This window comes from Sprattus sprattus, assembly GCF_963457725.1.
Source record: "Sprattus sprattus genome assembly, chromosome: 12".
In the NCBI taxonomy this organism is placed as follows: Eukaryota; Metazoa; Chordata; class Actinopteri; order Clupeiformes; family Clupeidae; genus Sprattus; species Sprattus sprattus.
In genome coordinates this window covers 17,876,692-17,894,356 of record NC_137910.1, presented here as the reverse complement: position 1 = coordinate 17,894,356, position 17,665 = coordinate 17,876,692, and the positions used below count along the sequence as shown (strand labels likewise).

Sequence of the window (17,665 nt, the reverse complement as noted above, 5' to 3'; positions counted from 1 at the left end):
CTGAATGCATTTGTGGCAGTTTAATTGAAGTGTCAGCGTGAAGTGTGAGTAAAATCTGTTTATTAACAAAGTAAGTTTGGCTACATATAAGTTAAGTGCGCACTGTTACAGCGACTATCACTTAAACAACATTCAAACAGCATTTGTAGACTATACTACTAGGCTACACTATTCTGTAGATCCACCCTATCATTTTTTCTTGAGACTTGGTTTTCTCATTTTAATTTTTAAGGTAACATTATGCTGTTGACTCTTAATTAGAGGGATCTATTCAGGGACAGGAGTGGTCTTTTTGTTCGTCCTCATCTTCATGGACTCTCTCTCTCTGTAGCGCCCTGCGCAGAGCCGACAGGAGGGTGTTGCGGTTGTTCAAGACGTTGTAGCACGTGAGGTCCATCAGCCTCTGGAAGTCCTCGGGCTGGTAGGCCAGGTTCTCGGTGATGTATGGTGAGGCGCTGCTGCTCACGTCCAGCTCTCCCATCCTCAGGTCATCCTTCCCTTCTCTCCTGACACCTTCAAATAAATGGACTTCATTTATATAGTGCTTTTCTACTCATAGAGCAGTCAAAGCGCTTTACATGTTAATGCCTCAAACATTTACCCATTCACACACTGACGGCGGAGGCTACAACGCGTATCGTGTCCACTAACCTGGGGCTTTGAACTCTCTGAAGGTGAGGTTGGCCAGAGGGAAGTGAACCACAATAGGAGCTTTGGGGTTATTCTCGTCCTCAAACACGTACACCTCCTTCATGGGCTCTCTCTCCACACGGCTGAAATCGATTTGAGGGAATGGGATCCTGTGATCAGTGCAGTGCTGCTGGGTTTTCTTCAACACCTGAGAAACATTTAAACACAGTTAAAGAGGGCTCATCTCTGAGAGAAAAAGATAATCAGTCTTTATTAAACACCTGACAGGTAAGCAGTCCAGATTTCAGTGCTAAACCATCAGCGGAGGTGTTGATAGAAAGGCTGTTGTCTATGCACAATGGCATCCACATGGTTTAGATGAGTTCTGTAAGTGAAACAGCACATGTGCACGTAAATCTACCTTTTGACAGGACTGTTCCTTCGAGAAATTCACAATTGTGATGATAACCAAATGTCTCTGCTGTTGAAAGGGTTAAGTAGTCAATCACAAAATTATCTAGTGTGAATTAGTTGACGTTGTGATGTCAGGATCGCTCGTATAACCTTGTGTCAGTCAGTTATGATTACTATAACAACATCTCACACTTGAAAGGGGCAAACACCTTGAAGGTTGTCAAATCCAGAAACAAAGATATTTGAGAATTGAGAAAGAGTTCCCAGAATGCATTTCTGAGACTGGGGGTAACGGACGTTTACCAGAAACGGATCAGACTCCCAGGAGTAATCGAGTGACAGAATGAGGTCCATACGTCTGTGGGGTCGCAGCAGAGGGGGGAACCCCGTGTTGCAGGAAAACGCAGAGTCTACCAGATTCAGGGTTGGGTCCGCTGGTGTCAACTGGTTCGGAAAGGCATCAGGGTGTATGTCTGGACATGGGCCACAAAGGATGGATTTAAGTCATGTGGCTGTTAGACTGTCCAGCTAATGACATTTAACATACACACACACACACTTATACATTATATACATATCTAAGTATATATTTATATACCTAAATATACACATTACATAGACATTTACACAGAAATGACCTTGTCCTACGGTGAAACCACTCCTGCTGTTGTAGTCCCAGTGGAGATAGAGGCCTCGCATGAAGTTGTAAATCTGCGTGATGAAGGGTCGGTTCGTGAAGAACCCGATGATCATCTGCACCATGTCGGTGGCTGGTTTGATCAGGAAGGTGTCCAGCGTGGACGGCTTGTTGTCCGTCTCTGTGGAGAACAAACCTCACCAATCTCACTGGGCCAGATATGACTCCAGCACTACATGACAAGAGAGTCCAGTCCAGTCTGGAGACGGCTAGTTTAAACTATGGTACTGAAAGTGTGTCAAAATTTGACAAGAACTTCCACATTTCCCTTTTAGGCTTTCAATCGTCCTTCCAGCGCTATCCTTTATATTATTAATATTAAGACCTAAGTTTAGGTTGTATTAGAACATAGTACATTAGTACATTATAGGCACCAGTACCTGTGTTGAAGACATCACCACCTATCCAGGACGGAGTTGAGCCTGTCACTTGGTGCCACAGCTCTGTAAGGCTGCAAGAGAAGATGCTGCTCCAGATTCCTACAGAACACACACAGATACACACACACACACACACACACACACACACACACACACACACACACACACACACACACACACACAAATGTGCATATTGTGAATAACTTTTTCTCTTTCTTCCACACACACACACACTCTTTCTCTCTCTCTCTCTCTCTCTCTCTCTCTCTCTCTCTCTCTCTCTCTCTCTCTCTCTCACACAAACACACACACATCCTTCCTTCATGGAATGAAGGAGTTCCTTCATTCCATATCTCACCTATCATGAAAGGCAGACGAGTCTCTGGAAGTTTTTTGACCTGGTGTCCCAGGAAGTACTCACTGCCAAAGTCCTCAGTGGGTACAAATGCACCGTACTTCGGAAGACCAACCTCATACGGGGTAAATTCACACCACTCTGCAACACAAAGACATGACACAATCACACACAGACACACACTGGTACTGATTCCAAAGAGGGATTAGAAGTAAGATAGATTGGCACAGGTTCCAGAGAATGCATTACTAAATGAAGAAATACATTGTCTGTATAATGTCCAAGCACATTTGGCTGGCTGTTTCAGAATGATCTTCTAGGAGGAAAGTGCATCGCATGCATCAGTATCACATTCCAAGTTTAATCATTTTGCACAAAATCATGGGCTGTCTAGAATTGAGTTCCAGTAATGCTTACCGGCCTCTGTGATGCCTTTCTGGCTGGTCTTCATGTTCACAGCTGTGTAGATGGGCAGAGGATTCTGTCCCCCTGACACCGCCCTCTTCTGGTCAGAGAGGGTACTGTCCCATTTCTGCACTTGCAAAGATTTGCAGAATCTACTGAATGCTTGTAAAATAACTGTGTTTGAAGTTCAAAAATTTGAATCTAAATGTAGTTTGTGTATGTGTGTTTGCATGTGATAGGGGAGGGGGGTTGTATAACAAGGGATAGTGTCATGTGTGACTTTGTTAGTGTGCATGTGGTTGCCCCGTATGTATCCTTCAGTACCTTCCCATAGATGAGGTGCTCGATGACCAGACCCCACATGTCAATGAGGGACACGGGAAGTCCATCCTTCTCCTTCTGCCCCATCTCCGCCCAGTAGTAACTCAGCTGCTCCGTGGACAGGATGTCCTGGTACCTCTTAATCATCTCAACCTTCATTGGCTCAGTGACCACACCCAGGTCCCCCTGCGACCAATTAGCATTCTCGTACAGGGTTGACATGGCCCTATAATAAGTCATGTCATATTTCGTATAAAATAATAATGCTGGTGAAATATTCTAGAATCTTTTCTTTTACGTCTCCTCAGAATGTTGCAAAAAGTTCCATTGAATTGAATAGGCCATCACAAAATGTGGAGGCCTGATATTGTTTATTATGGTGATAGCAAAATAGCTATTCTAATGTTAATTTGTATCATTTCTATCTGTAACATATATTGATGTTTCCTGCTCTGATTGGCTGTTGCATGGTTGTTATTGTGTGAGCATATGTATGCTCATATAGGGGACTGATGGAACTGGAAATATTGCTATTCTGTTGTTGTAAGACATTAACTCCTTATTTTGTATCTTCAACTCATTTTGGGTGTGTACTCTGTCTTTCACAGAGACCTGAACAAATAGCATGTGCACCCCCTCCCCCTCTTCCTGCTAGAATCCTTTGTATCCTGGTATCACCCCCTCACCCCACTGTCTCCCCCTTCCTCTCACCTAAAGGGTGTGGAACTCCTCTGCCCTATTGTATTCTACCTGACTAAATTGTATAAATGCCAACACATTCTGCTATCTGTTAGGCCTTTCTCTAAGCATCAGCTGAGAGGCGGTCTCCACGCTGAAATAAACTCCAGAAACTTGATTTCGTCCTCCGGTCCCTTCTTCAACTTTAGCGTGCTTATGAGATTCTGTCAATGGAAATTAAATGAATGACCAGTGACCACTGCCATTGGCAACGGGTTTTGAGCTTCTAATTCACATCTTTCAAATAATTCCGAAAATAGCTCGTTCACGTTTCTCAACGGACATTCACTTACCATGTGGCCCCAGATACGCCAGTGATGTAGCTGACAGCATCCAGGATTCCCAGAGTCTGGAGACCCTTCAGACTCCCAAAAAGGCCAGTCATCGCCCTGGTCCCGCCCCCTGAGCAAACCACACCCACCAGAGGAACCTACAATACAGTCAGTTAATAGTTTTCTTGTTATTGTTCTTTCGTTCCTTGTACGTCGATTTGGACAAAAACTTCTGCTAAATGACTACATTTTATGTAAATGTTTTAAGAAAATTCAATGTTTTCAATCAGGTTCCAGTAATCTGAGTATCTGAACTGGGAAACACACCGTACCTCATCTGTCTGTAGAGGGGAACTGAGCTCCAGCAGCTTGTGCAAAGCCTGCCCCACCACTACCTTCCTCTTCTCCAGGAAGTCCTTCTCTGCTGACGGGATGTCAAAGTCCAGACGCACTGCCAGCTCCTGCTCTGGCCTACAGGGTCACCGTCACAAAACAGCAGTCAGGAAAGAAACGGTTACAGCCTATTTAATTCAGTTTCACTTAATTTACATAATATTGTTATTTGTCATTTCAACGGTAGCCAAGCAAAAATAAAACAGGCGATGAGAAATTAATAAACACACACATTTTCACACACAGTGAACATATGGCTAATTGAAAATCATCACAGAAAGACTGTTGGATAAAGGTCAAAGGTCATGGTGGTGTGTGTACAGGTGACCAAAACTTTGACAGAGTTGCTTTTCCAGTTGTGATTTAATAGGATGTTAATTTATTATGCTGTATAAGTGATTTACGTTTTCTTCTCTCTGTGCAATGAAACATACTGACAACTCCACATGAAGTCGATCTACCTCTATCTGTGCAGGGGCTAAGGCCCTTATAGAGTACTCAAAACGGTCGTGTCGGATAGTCGGGCAGTGGGCGGGCGGCCGGATAGTACGTACTAGTTAGCATTTGTGTCCCTTTATAGTACTCCAACGGCTGTGGGTGCTGAAAACAATTCTCTTCCAGAACAGTAGGGGGAGTAACGGTTTAAGTGCCGAAAAACAAGCTACCCCATGACATTTTCGTGCGATGGAAATCGTTAGTTGGCTTTCCCTCTCCTCCACAACTTTTACTTACTTCCCTCTCACCAGCTGTTGCTACTGAAATGCAACAGGTGTCAGCAGACATATACCTTTCATGCTTTGTCTAATGTTACATATACACCTGAAAGGGCAAACTTATCTCTTTCATGGTAGGTATTTTTTGTGGGAGAAATAGTTGCAATCTACAACAAAATGATATGCTTATCTTACACTATAGAAACTGTTAAAAAACGATAAAATTAAATGAATACGTTCTTATTTTCCTTGGTATTTTCGTCATATTCAGATTTGCAATGATTTCTGGGTAATTTTTGTAATCTCTATTTGATCATGTGACGAGACGATACGATATAGGCACAACATCTGAACGACTGACAGTGTTGTACAAGTCCACACCTTTCATGAAATAGTTAAAAGTTCATACAAGTAAACATGAACTATAGTAATTATTTCCCCCAACGGCAGCGTGTCTCGAAGTGTGGTGGAAGCCCAACTTGTGGGTCGCAGAGACGTGACAGGTGGAGCACAAATGAGAAGAGATTCAGGAGATTTTCCCGTTGCAATGCCTTCCTTTATATACAGTAGCCTAACTAGAATATCACACTAAACAACCACACTCAAACAAAAGGAATATTGTAGGCCTATTGTTAGAACAATAGCAGGGCAGAGCACACGGATAATCCATATTCATCATCTTGGCAAATTGAGATACTGCGACTGGCGCGATTAAGCATTGAACATTCCATATTTGAAATATCTTTATAAGTAGGCTAGTGAAGTCAACCTGTTGATAGTATTCCCAACTCATTTGTCCTTCATTCTATCACCGTGTTTGAAAGGTATTGGTTAGGTAATAGCCGAGTGACAGCTGTTTTCTTTCTGATTTGACAGTAGCCTATAGGATATACTTGTGTGTTTTAAGCAAATAAAATGTGTAGCAATGTTTACGATCGTGAATTATACAGTAAATACGTTGTGAAATGAAAGGAAAACACATCACAGCGAGTGCAGTGCATCACAGCAAGTGTGAGCGAGTGCATGTAGTATATGTTGATGCCGGAGTTAAATAAAGGCAGGCTATTCATAAAATACGTCAATGTGTCAGTAGTATGAACAGTTGAGACATTGACTCCGTGGGGCTCAGGTCGTTTGGACAAATATTTTAATTGCTGTCGCTCGTGCTGGTTCTCTGGAAGTAGGCTACTTGGGCCGGCTCATGTATGGTGATATACAGGGAATAGTTTTCAAAGCACCTTTGACAGTGGCTGTTGTTCATATATATATATGGATATAAAGGTAATGAAACAGGAAACGCTAGGTCCAGAAATGTTAGTTTCCGGAGTTGATGTCGTATGGAAATGATGTCGTAGTGGGCCAATCACGGCCAAGGAGTATCCGTCGCCATGAGCGGACCGACAGAAATTTTTGCGGGGACACGGAGAGCTGTCCGACGGCTCTGGAGAGCACGGAGAGGGCGTTTCAGCTACCTGAAAAGGCGTTCCAGCTTCCTGAAGGCGTTCCTATGTGCCCAAAAACGTGTCGTAAGGAGTACCATAAAAAAGCCTTAAGAATATTGTAGGCGTTAGACAGTTTAGATTTTACCGTTCCTCACTCTTCAGTTCCAGGTCAACAACATCCTGTAAAAAAAACTTGGTGTTACTTTGACTGGTTTTCTTGGCAAGATTGTTTGAGATATTTTATTCCACTGTATGTCTCAGACTAACAAAATAAGCAATAGATGAATGTTCAGATTAGATAAGTGAGTAAGTTTACTACCATTCCGACAGGCATTTTCACTTCCTGTTTGGTACTTATTGGCCACAGAGAATCTGGTGAAAGTTCGATTGGCTGAACTGTATCGTCACCCTAACAACAAAAGATGAATAAAGAAAATAATTAACATTTTCCCATTTAGCTTTTTAATAAAAAGGCAATGGCAAGACCTTTTATATCATACAGTATATAATTTACAATAGATATATGAATCATGTTATATTTAGCTAATCTGACACTGTGTAGAATTTACAATAGGTATATTAATAATATGCTTAGCTTATCAATGACAATTTATAACTTTTTATATTTTTTGGTGTGATGATTGTCTTTATTTGATGAAGATTGGCATCCAGTCTTTGTTACCTGGACAGAGAGCTCTCTGTGTGTGTGTGTGTGTGTGTGTGTGTGTGTGTGTGTGTGTGTGTGTGTGTGTGTGTGTGTGTGTGTGTGTGTGTGTGTTTGTTTGTTTGTGTGTACCTGGACAGAGAGTTCTGTCTGCAGGTCTCTGTTGATGTGGTAGCGTAAAGAGTCCACCAGGCCAGAAGTGAGAACATGCTCCTCTTTATAAGCTCCTTTCAACTTCAGTATTAGGCTCTGGAGTGCTGCAGCAGGACACATAAATGTTGTGCACACACACACACACACACACACATACAGAGAGAGATAGAGAGAGATGTTTTTACCTCAAAGCTGAGTTTCCCACAGAGTTCTGCTTTTACAAGTTGACACCTGCACTATCATTCATTAATTATTTTTTTTATCCTTGATCATGCTCTGCTGCTCACCAGTTCCAAGAAGATTTGCGGTGATGTTTAGAGTGGAGAATGGTGCGGCCTAGAAGCAGAAGAATGAGGAGGAATGTCAACTACCACAGGTAAAATGAGCCAAGAAAAACCTGTCTTGTATTACTTTTCTCTACTAAAACTTATGTCACCGACATATTACATGCTGAGTTAGCACTAGAGTCATACAAAAATAGCCTTCATACCAATGTTACCCAGTTCTTAACCATGTTGTTTGGAATGCACAGAAACCTGTTACTGGTAGTATCACAACATGCTCTCTCTCTCACACACACTTTCTATCCCTCACACACTCTCGCTCTCCCTCTCACACACACACTCCCTCTCTCTCTCTCACTGTGTGTGTGTGTGTGTGTGTTTTTGTGTGTGTGCTTACTATCAGGACTCCACACAAAGAAGCCTTAGCTGTCAAAATGCTTTTAGGTTAATTTTTACTGGCAAAACTGCATAGTTGACATTTTAAACTAAACCTTATTTTACATACCACACCAAAACACAATACACACACTAAACCTCAAGGGGAATCCTATGCACCAAACTCCCCTGCCCCCCCCCACCCCACCCCAAACACACACATACCCACACACACACCTCTGTCCCTCAACTCTACAGTGCAATGCGGAGAGTGAGATTTCAAGAGAAGATTTGTGTCACTGGCACAACTGAATGGCAAACTTTATATTCCTAAATGCATAAATAATAATGACCACACACCAACATGCAACTTTTCAGACACACACCAGCCTTTAAAGGCACAGTCCACAATTCTAATCCAACCTACTTTTTCTTAATTCAGCAAATCGCTTTTCCCAGTCCTCTAGTTCAGACCAAGCCATACACTATCCCAGCCAATCAACACTTTGCTTTGGGAGCAGGGAAGGGAGGGGTGTAATTTGATCGGCTGTTTAGCTCGACTATCAACAAACTTCCAGCAGAATCATGGACTGTAGCTTTAAGTTGAATACACACAGAAACGCTTACCACCAGGACTCCGTTGGACAGGTACTTCCCTGGATCCTCAGCACTGAAAACCAGAAAGACTCTTCTTCAGTAAGTCTCTTCTTCAGTAACACATACAAATGATTTATTACATGCACGCAATGATGGCTAAGACAGTCTATAGAGTTTAAGGTATGAAGAAATAAGATTTAGTTTATATGACAAACAATTCAGGGCAGCAGTTAGTGGAAGTTTATAAAAAGTGTCTGTTTTCTTACCTCTCTTCCATCTTAAATTCAACCCACAGCTTATCATTTGTCTGAGCACAGAAAGAACAGCAAGTCAGATCTGAAGATATATTTTGTATTTTAGTGGGTAAAAGTGAGGTCACATTGCCTCAATCTATGCTTCAATTCGAGGGCTTTACCTTTTCATTTATTATGAACATTTTGGTCTGCTGTTGGCCCAAGCTGAGATTGCTGATATCAAACAAGACGACAGAGCAAAGATCATCTTGCATGAAGTAGTCTTCATCATACACTTGCATCTCTAAAACATTCTGGAAGAGAAGGGTAGATATCTCAGAATAGCTCTCTGCAGTGTTCAGTGGTGCTGGTTGCTTGCTGGTAAGTGAGGTGGAAACTCTTTCAGCTTTAGACTGGTATGTGGTCATGTGTTGGCCATGGAAAGGGCTCTGACATTGTTTAGGTGCCTCTAATTTATACAATACAGTAAATGCAGTTTAAGTGCCTCTAATTTATACAGTACATTAATGATCAAGTGAAGATGAAGATAAGATAAGACAGAAAAGAAAAGGCCAAGACAACTTTGCATTACTTTGCCTGCTTTCACTGTGTACTGAGCTTTTGCAGTTATCCTCAGTCACACTGGCACATTGCTCAGACCACAATTACAGTAATATCTTCTCACCCATGCAAATCATGACATGCCATGCTCTCTCTCGTGCTCACACAAGATTACTGCTGTTGGGTCTGACCTTGACGTGTTTGTGGATGCGAAAGTGAAACGTCTCGTTCCACTCGGGGTCACGGCTGTTGGGCACTGTCTGGGTGCGGTGAGAGCGAGCAGAGGACGTGGGGAGCCTCAGAATCACATAGCAGTCCGACTCCGAAACTGAGGAGAAGCATTGAGAAGGAGCTAAATACAGTATATCCACAGTCCATCACTCTGGTTCTCTCTCCCTCTATCTCTCACTCTGTCTATTTGTGTCTGTCCATCTCCACATCTGCCAGTTTATTCATCAAAAATCTGTTTCGCACCAACCATGAGACTAAGTCTGAGCAATCTGAATCTCAAATTGTTGTTGTGGTATCTTGTCAACATGCCTGACTTTTGCAGACACTGAAGTGACTGCTGCCCTTTACTTTCTGGAATGCTAGCCAAGGTATTTAACCTCTGACTAGACTAAAGGCTTACCCTCTTATGTCAATGTAAAGTTGCAACAGAGCAAATTAGCTTTGTTGGTGAAGCTTTTTTAGTTACCTTTTTGCGCCCCCTCCCTTTTCCCCCTCAGTTTATTAAATGAACTCCTAAGTTATATTCACCACAACCCCTGTTTCTGACTGCTCATTTCCACTTTGTGTACCCACTGTTTACCCTTGCAAGGCCAGGCTCCCACAACGTGTATAAACATGACAGACAGTTGATATGGATGTCAGAGAAGGTAGAGTGTCGTATATGCTGACACATCATGCAGGGGGTAATGGTGACAGAGAGGCTAAACACAAGGAAACTAGTCAGAGGCATTTACACACAACATGAATGACACACAAAAAACACGCAAACATTAAGACAGGCTAAGACCACATGCACATTAAGTCATTGAACATTGACAGGCAACACAGTTATCCATCTTCAAATTATCATTTTAATTCTAACCACATCATTTCTCTACCTAACAATAGAAAGAGCATGGTAATAGAAGACATCCATACATTTGGCATACCAGGTTATCTACTGCGTTAGTCAAAACAAAGAGATGATTAGAAATTGCAACTCTAAAACAATGAAGACAGACAGACAGATGATTGACATGACTCACAAAAGTCATGCGTCTGGTAGAGCTCTGCTCGCAGGACCGTAACCGAAAGCCTACAATAGGACACAACCTCGAGCTGGTGACACAGAGGGTACAAAAAATACTTCAGTCACGCTTCAGCATTTCTTGTCATTATCGTCACAAAGTAAGCTACTTTGCATGTCACAGTAGATAGAAGCACCGTTCCCGTTCTTGCGAGCGCTGGCACGCGGCTGGAACATAAAGAAACATTAACGTGCAGGAGACCAAAGGCGCATCTCCTACCGACTACCACCAAATGTCATTGACGGAAGTGTCAAAACACAATACACACACATCTGCCTAAAGGTCCGAGCAGACCGAGCCATAGAACACTTTCATTCAGGAGAACGTAAGGGAAGGCTGTCATTTGGCTGTTTACCTCAACTATCAACAAACAAACAATTCATGGCAGCCATTTGTGAACATGTCTTGCCATCATCTTCAAATATTTAGCTACTTTGCTAAATAATGTTAAGAGCAGGTTGGGAGCACAATTCTGCCTCAATTTGAGCGAGATGTCCCGCTAAGGTTAAAACACAAAATACAAATCACCGTGTTATTCTTTGGTAATGGGTCTATGACATAACATGTTAATATGCATCAGGCAAAACTCAAGATATAGTAGACAACTAGGACGTATTTAAACAACATCAATTTCGATTGTCTGTGAACGTGTTCACTAATGACAAAAAATAATAGGACGTTAAAAAAAAAAAATACGTTTCCCACCACGTTCATAGAGTTGTAAGTAAATGTGACTGGGCAGTAATGATTCTGAGAACTTTTCTCAAGCCAGGAGCAGCTGGTCACAGATCAAATATCAGCGCATTTTGCAAAAGTTAAACGAAGATCCTATTTAAAAATCAGATTGTCCAGTAGTATCCAATATGTGCTCTATGCTCATATTTTAGTTGCGAAACTTAAGAGAAGGCTTACCTTGGACATGGTAGTCTAGCTGCTGCCACTGTCAATGACAAAGGCAGACTGCAGCGTATTATCCGTTCTGCTGAGAGGGTGATTGGCTGCAATCTTCCATCCCTGCAGGACCTGTTCTAGGACCCTGAGGCGAGCAGGTAAGATTGTTGCCGACCCCTCCTACCCTGGTCATAAACTCTTTGAGGTACTTCCCTCCGGCAGGAGGATGCGGTCCATGAGGACCAAAACCTCACGCCACAAAACCAGCTTCTTCCCAGCTGCAATTGGCCTTATCAACAAGGCCTGTGACCCCCACCTGACTTGGACTCCTCTCCCGCCCCCCCCCCCCCCCCCCCCCCCCCCACCTCAAGTCTGTTTTACTTTAACACTCACCACACTGCACATTGCACATCCACATTGCACTCCTGCTTTTCACTTTGCACTCCACTTTCACTTTACTTCCTTATATACTTTGTTTATATATTGTATTGTATATATTGTGTTTTTTTGTTCTTATGTGTAGAACATTTACTATGTTATGTGTAGTAGCCTAGTACTTATTGTGTTTGTATATTTTATGTTTACTGTATGCACCAACTCACCAGAACAAATTCCAGGTAGGTGTAAACCTACTGGGCAATAAACACAATTCTGATTCTGATATCTCTCAGTGAGACCAGCAATGTCAAAGTGAGGGTAAGACAAAAGCGAAATAAAAGAGAACCTGCCGTTCCCGTCCTTAAATACGGTGGCGCGCCAAACATAACGCTGTTTCAACTTGGTGCTCTTGGTGCACTTTGGTCTCTCCCTTGTATGCCACTTTGGACAAAAGCGTCTGCTAAATGACTTAATGTAAATTACTTTGGTGTCTGTCCTTTCAGGAGTGCCTCGTTCCTTTCACCTGGTCGCGCAGCGCACCTTCCAATTTTTTTAACCTGTTGCGCGCCGTCGCGCGGCTGGCGCATAAGCAAAATTATCGAGCAGAAGACGAAAGCTCTGTCTGTATATGTGCATTTCTATGACCCTTCAATGCAGGAGCATGGGGATTCCCAGATGACACAGAGGCAGATTACTGCAACAATTTTACAAACGTTTGAGTGGTTTACTAACGTTACCTCCCTGATGGAGAGCTGAGGGTCAAAACTTACCTCACCTCATCTTACGTTACTAAATTCTGCAGCTCGCACGCATGTGTGGCGTTATTACCAGCACTATCTTTCAGCATTGAGTTTCCCTTTGATAATAGTTATAGAATCACAAGATGTTTTATTACAGTGCATGAAATGCCCTGTATTGTTATTCCTAGGCTTCTTCTTCTTCTTCTTCTTCTTCTTCTTCTTCTTCTTCTTCTTCTTATTCTTGTTACCTTTTTCTGCGATTAATTCAGCCCGAACCACTTAACGTAGAAACTTCATTCAAACTTTGTCGCGTAGGTCTTGTAAACGACACTTATGCTATGTATTTTTCACTTTTCTAAACTTTATACTTTTTAAGATATTAAAGAAAAACGAATATAAATTTCTCCCATTGACTTACATTGGGCCATTATGACATCATAATAGGGTCTTTAAACTGGCTTGCACCTGTGCTTTACTCTGCCGTGCTAAGGCAAAAGACCGTAACTTCAAGTTTGGTCAAAAAAGAGTTTTTGACGTATTTGTAAAATATCAGCAGTAATTAAACAAATGTACTGATATTAAATGTACTACTAACATGCCATTATCAAATTAAAGCCAGTGACATCAGTATTTTGGTTGATTTCACGATGTATAGGCTACCGACAGTTAGCATACCAAGCTAGGTAGCATTACCATTAGAATTGCATGGCAGATATGCTAAGCTATCGGGCTATTCCCCCACCCAGTGCCTGTGGCTAGTCCGAAAAAGGTGCATCTAAATCGGGTAACTTCGCTTGGCGAGCGGGGGCATGTGGAGGGGGAAAATGGGCCTCATTCTCTATCGTTCTCTCTCTCTCTCTCTCTCACACACACACACACACACACACACACACACACACACACACACACACACACCCCAATGGACTGACATAGATGTTTTATGTGTTTCATGTGACAATTCAAGTTCATTGTTTTATGTGCTTAATGTGATAATTCAATGGTGTGTGTGTGTGTGTGTGTGATAATCATTGTATTGGTAATTGTGATAAATGAAATAGTATTACTACTGATTAATTAATAGGGTCATTATTCCATTGTTATCATACCACTGAGCTTTAACATAGAAGTTACTGCCTTCTGCCTTAGTATGCTTCACTGACACCTGTGCCAAATCCAAAGAACCTCTTCTCTCTCTGTCCCTCTCAATTTAACTGTAACTAGGAACATTAAGACACAATCCATTCTCTATTTTTTTTTCTCTCCATCTCTCCATCTTTCTCTCTGTCAACTTTCTCTCACACTCAATCTCTCTTCTTCACTCCATTTGTATCTCCTTTTTTCAATATTTTCACTCTCTCTTTATCTCTTCATCCAGAGCCACTCTTGTTCACTCTTCTTTCCTTCTTCCACTCTTCTTTCCTTTCTTATTTTCTTCTTCCATTTTTCTTTCCTTCTTCCACTCTTCTTGCCTTTCTTTTTTCCTTCATCCACTCTTCTTTCCTTCTTCCACTTTTCTTTCCTTTCTTCACTCTTCTTTCCTTCTTACACTCTTCTTTCCTTTCTTCTTTCCTTCTTTCACTCTTCTTTCTTTCCTTATTTCCTTCTTCCACTCTTCTTTCCTTCCTTCACTCTTCTTTCCTTTCTTCTTTCATTATTTCACTCTTCTTTCTTTTCTTCTTTCCTTCTTCCACTCTTCTTTCCTTTCTTCACTCTTCTTTCTTTTCTTCTTTCCTTCTTTCACTCTTCTTTCCTTTCTTCTTTCCCTCTTCCACTCTTCTCTCCTTTCTTCACTCTTCTTTCCTTTTGTCTTTCCTTCTTCCACTCTTCTTGCCTTTCTTTTTTCCTTCATCCACTCTTCTTTCCTTCTTCCACTTTTCTTTCCTTTCTTCACTCTTCTTTCCTTCTTACACTCTTCTTTCCTTTCTTCTTTCCTTCTTTCACTCTTCTTTCTTTTCTTCTTCCTTTCTTAACCTTTGCATTTCATGCACTGGTATTTCCTTCAGGAAATGCATTTTCTAGTTACAGTGCATGAAATGCCCTGTATTGTTATTCCTAGGCTTCTTCTTCTTCTTCTTCTTCTTCTTCTTCTTCTTCTTCTTCTTATTCTTGTTACCTTTTTCTGCGATTAATTCAGCCCGAACCGCTTAACGTAGAAACTTCATTCAAACTTTGTCGCGTAGGTCTTGTAAACGACACTTATGCTATGTATTTTTCACTTTTCTAAACTTTATACTTTTTAAGATATTAAATAAAAACGAATCGAAATTTTCCCATTGACTTACATTGGGCCATTATGACGTCATAATAGGGTCTTTAAACTGGCTTGCACCTGTGCTTTACTGACAGCTGCGCCAAATAGCCAACTGTCCGTTGGCACTTTACAATTGAAGTCTCATTCTGGCTGTGCTGCTGCCTCTTGCTGGAGTCCAAACAGGTACGTTTTAAATCAACCTTTAATTAAATTAAAATGATGCGCGAATTTTATTCTGAGTTGTGTTGTGCAGTAGGCCTATGTTGTACGTCGTTTAATGGAGAAAGCGACCTAGACATTTACACAAAGCTTTTCAGTCATTAGAGAAAGCTAGCATCAGTCAGGCAACCTATTCAAACAGGACAGGCATGTTATCTTCTGACTGTTGGTATTGTGTTAAAGTAACACAATGCAACAATTATACGTCATGATTAGGGTTAGGATAATCAGTTTAACCTAAAAATAACAGCTTGAAAAAAATTGGGGCGCTACAATGACTCTTAATATGGAGAATTGCATCCGCGCCATTGCTATGCAGGGTCTATAGGCACATAACTTCGTTTTGTAGTTTTGCCGCCCAACTTTCCACTGTCTGCTGAACTAGTAAGCTTATTTGCCATCTTGCTTTGTCTTGTGTTGCACTTGCTTGACTGTGTAAGGACAGTTGTTGAATAACTAGTTTGTAATAATGTCAAAGTCAGCACATTTCAAGAGATTTCGTCAGTTTTAGCTGATAGCATATAGCTAGCGTATAGCTATTGATCCGTTGTGCTGCTTTAATTCGTGTTTGCCAGCTTGTTACAGATACAAAAAAGACATTATGGTATTAATGCTAACTCAAAATTGTGGTTGCAACATTAGCTGACATTTTATGCCATCGTTCAGAAGTGTAGTGTTACTACACAGTGGTAGTCATGCTCCGTCTCTGCTCCAGGTAGCAGGTGAGCAGGCTGGTTTAGTAGGGACAGAGAGAGAGCGGGGCCAGCGACAGGTTGCTGCTCGGTTCTGCCTGCCCCACCAGTGGCAGCTGCTGATCTTTCAAAGAGGGGGAGCTCATTTTTTGCGTACATCATACAAATATTAGCATTGTCTGCCATCGTGTGTAGTTTGTTACCTGGCTAGTTCACACTTACGACCAGTGGCGATTTCTTTAAAGCTTGGCTTCCCCTAATAGGTGGTGGGCCGAGGTGCGATTTCGTGCATTTTAACGTTCCCTGGATATGGAGAAGCCATGTTTTTGTAAATATGTTCTACGTTTGTATTCACGTTTAGACAAAAATTGTTGCCACTTGCAGTTATTGCTTATTAAGTCGTTATCGATAACTTTATTCCCGAGGCAAATGGAGAGGGCAGCTACACTTTGGGTCCGATAATCGTGACGTTTTGTCGTTGTTATCCAATCGCGTTCTTGGAATTGCTCCAGTGAAGTTAATGATCAGTCCAACAACACTGTTTACATCTTTGTCCATGTAGTGTGAATTGTGGAATATATGGGTCATTTTTAGACGTTTTTGATTCAGTTTTCAAATCGAGGTGATAGCGGCTTTTTCTTGTTAAACAAAGGGTATTGTAATCTTAAAAACAAAAAGACATTGCTCTGTGGGGAGCCTTTTCATAATGTTGTCAGACACTGATAATGATATGAGCCTGTCAGTGACACAAAAAGCACCTCCAGTGGATATACCTTCACAGTGAGCAATCGTAATCGTAGCAATCATTTTGGATATTGAAAAGGACAGCTGCCTGCATGTTTACTCTACTTCTTATATGTCAATTACATCTTGTAATGTTTCATGCAACTCTTGTTTCAGACATCTGACATCACTGCACATAGACAAACTGCAGCTTTAAAGGGCCTTCCCTTGTATCTCCGTGAGAGTCAGGAGAAGCTCTTCAGGAACTGTGAGTGGCTATGAATAGAAATTGTAAATATGTTATTATACTGTATTTATAGTGCTGTATTTAACTTTGTCTTCAACCATAACCTCTCTGTCCTCCTGGTTCCCTAACCATGTCCAGAGTGTCTTCTGTAGTTTCACTGTCCTGCCCTTGACTTGATGTAGCCTAATTGATGTCATATGATGTGTGTATGAGGGTTACATTTTTGATTGTGGTGTATGGGATGGAAATAGTTAATATGTCAAACTCATAATTAATTCTATTTGGAAAAAAAATGTTTATACAATATTTTGAGTTATTTTAGATTAAGAGCTTATTCTGATTCACAGTATTTTAATTACTAATGTCTTGCAATTCATGTTTTGGTGTTTTCTGTCTGTCAACACAAGGACACTGACCCAGAAGAGGGACAGACGAAAGGCCTCATTGTGGGTATCCTCACTGTGTTGGAGGATGATAGCAGAGCAGTCTCTAAAAGTGTCAGGAATGTTGCTCTTGTGTTGGAAGAAGAGATTGTCCTCCAAGATCTCCCTTACCTGCCAACTGCATTTGCCTACCTTGTTGGACTGATCTATACATTA

General features: G+C 41.5%; 1 protein-coding gene across 1 annotated transcript; it reads right to left on the bottom strand.

Annotated features, from left to right (window-relative positions):
- Positions 1–271: 271 nt before the first annotated feature.
- Positions 272–11,846, bottom strand: LOC308373560 (cytosolic phospholipase A2 zeta-like; the record flags this gene model as incomplete). Its single annotated transcript, XM_080849133.1, is given in 20 exon segments — positions 272–505; positions 650–838; positions 1,348–1,517; positions 1,683–1,862; positions 2,122–2,220; positions 2,480–2,617; positions 2,894–3,008; positions 3,206–3,428; positions 4,234–4,370; positions 4,545–4,683; positions 6,906–6,940; positions 7,080–7,169; positions 7,557–7,681; positions 7,865–7,913; positions 8,864–8,906; positions 9,100–9,140; positions 9,249–9,380; positions 9,819–9,955; positions 10,884–10,983; positions 11,838–11,846. Coding segments are annotated over 20 exon segments (2,385 nt in total).
- Positions 11,847–17,665: the final 5,819 nt, after the last annotated feature.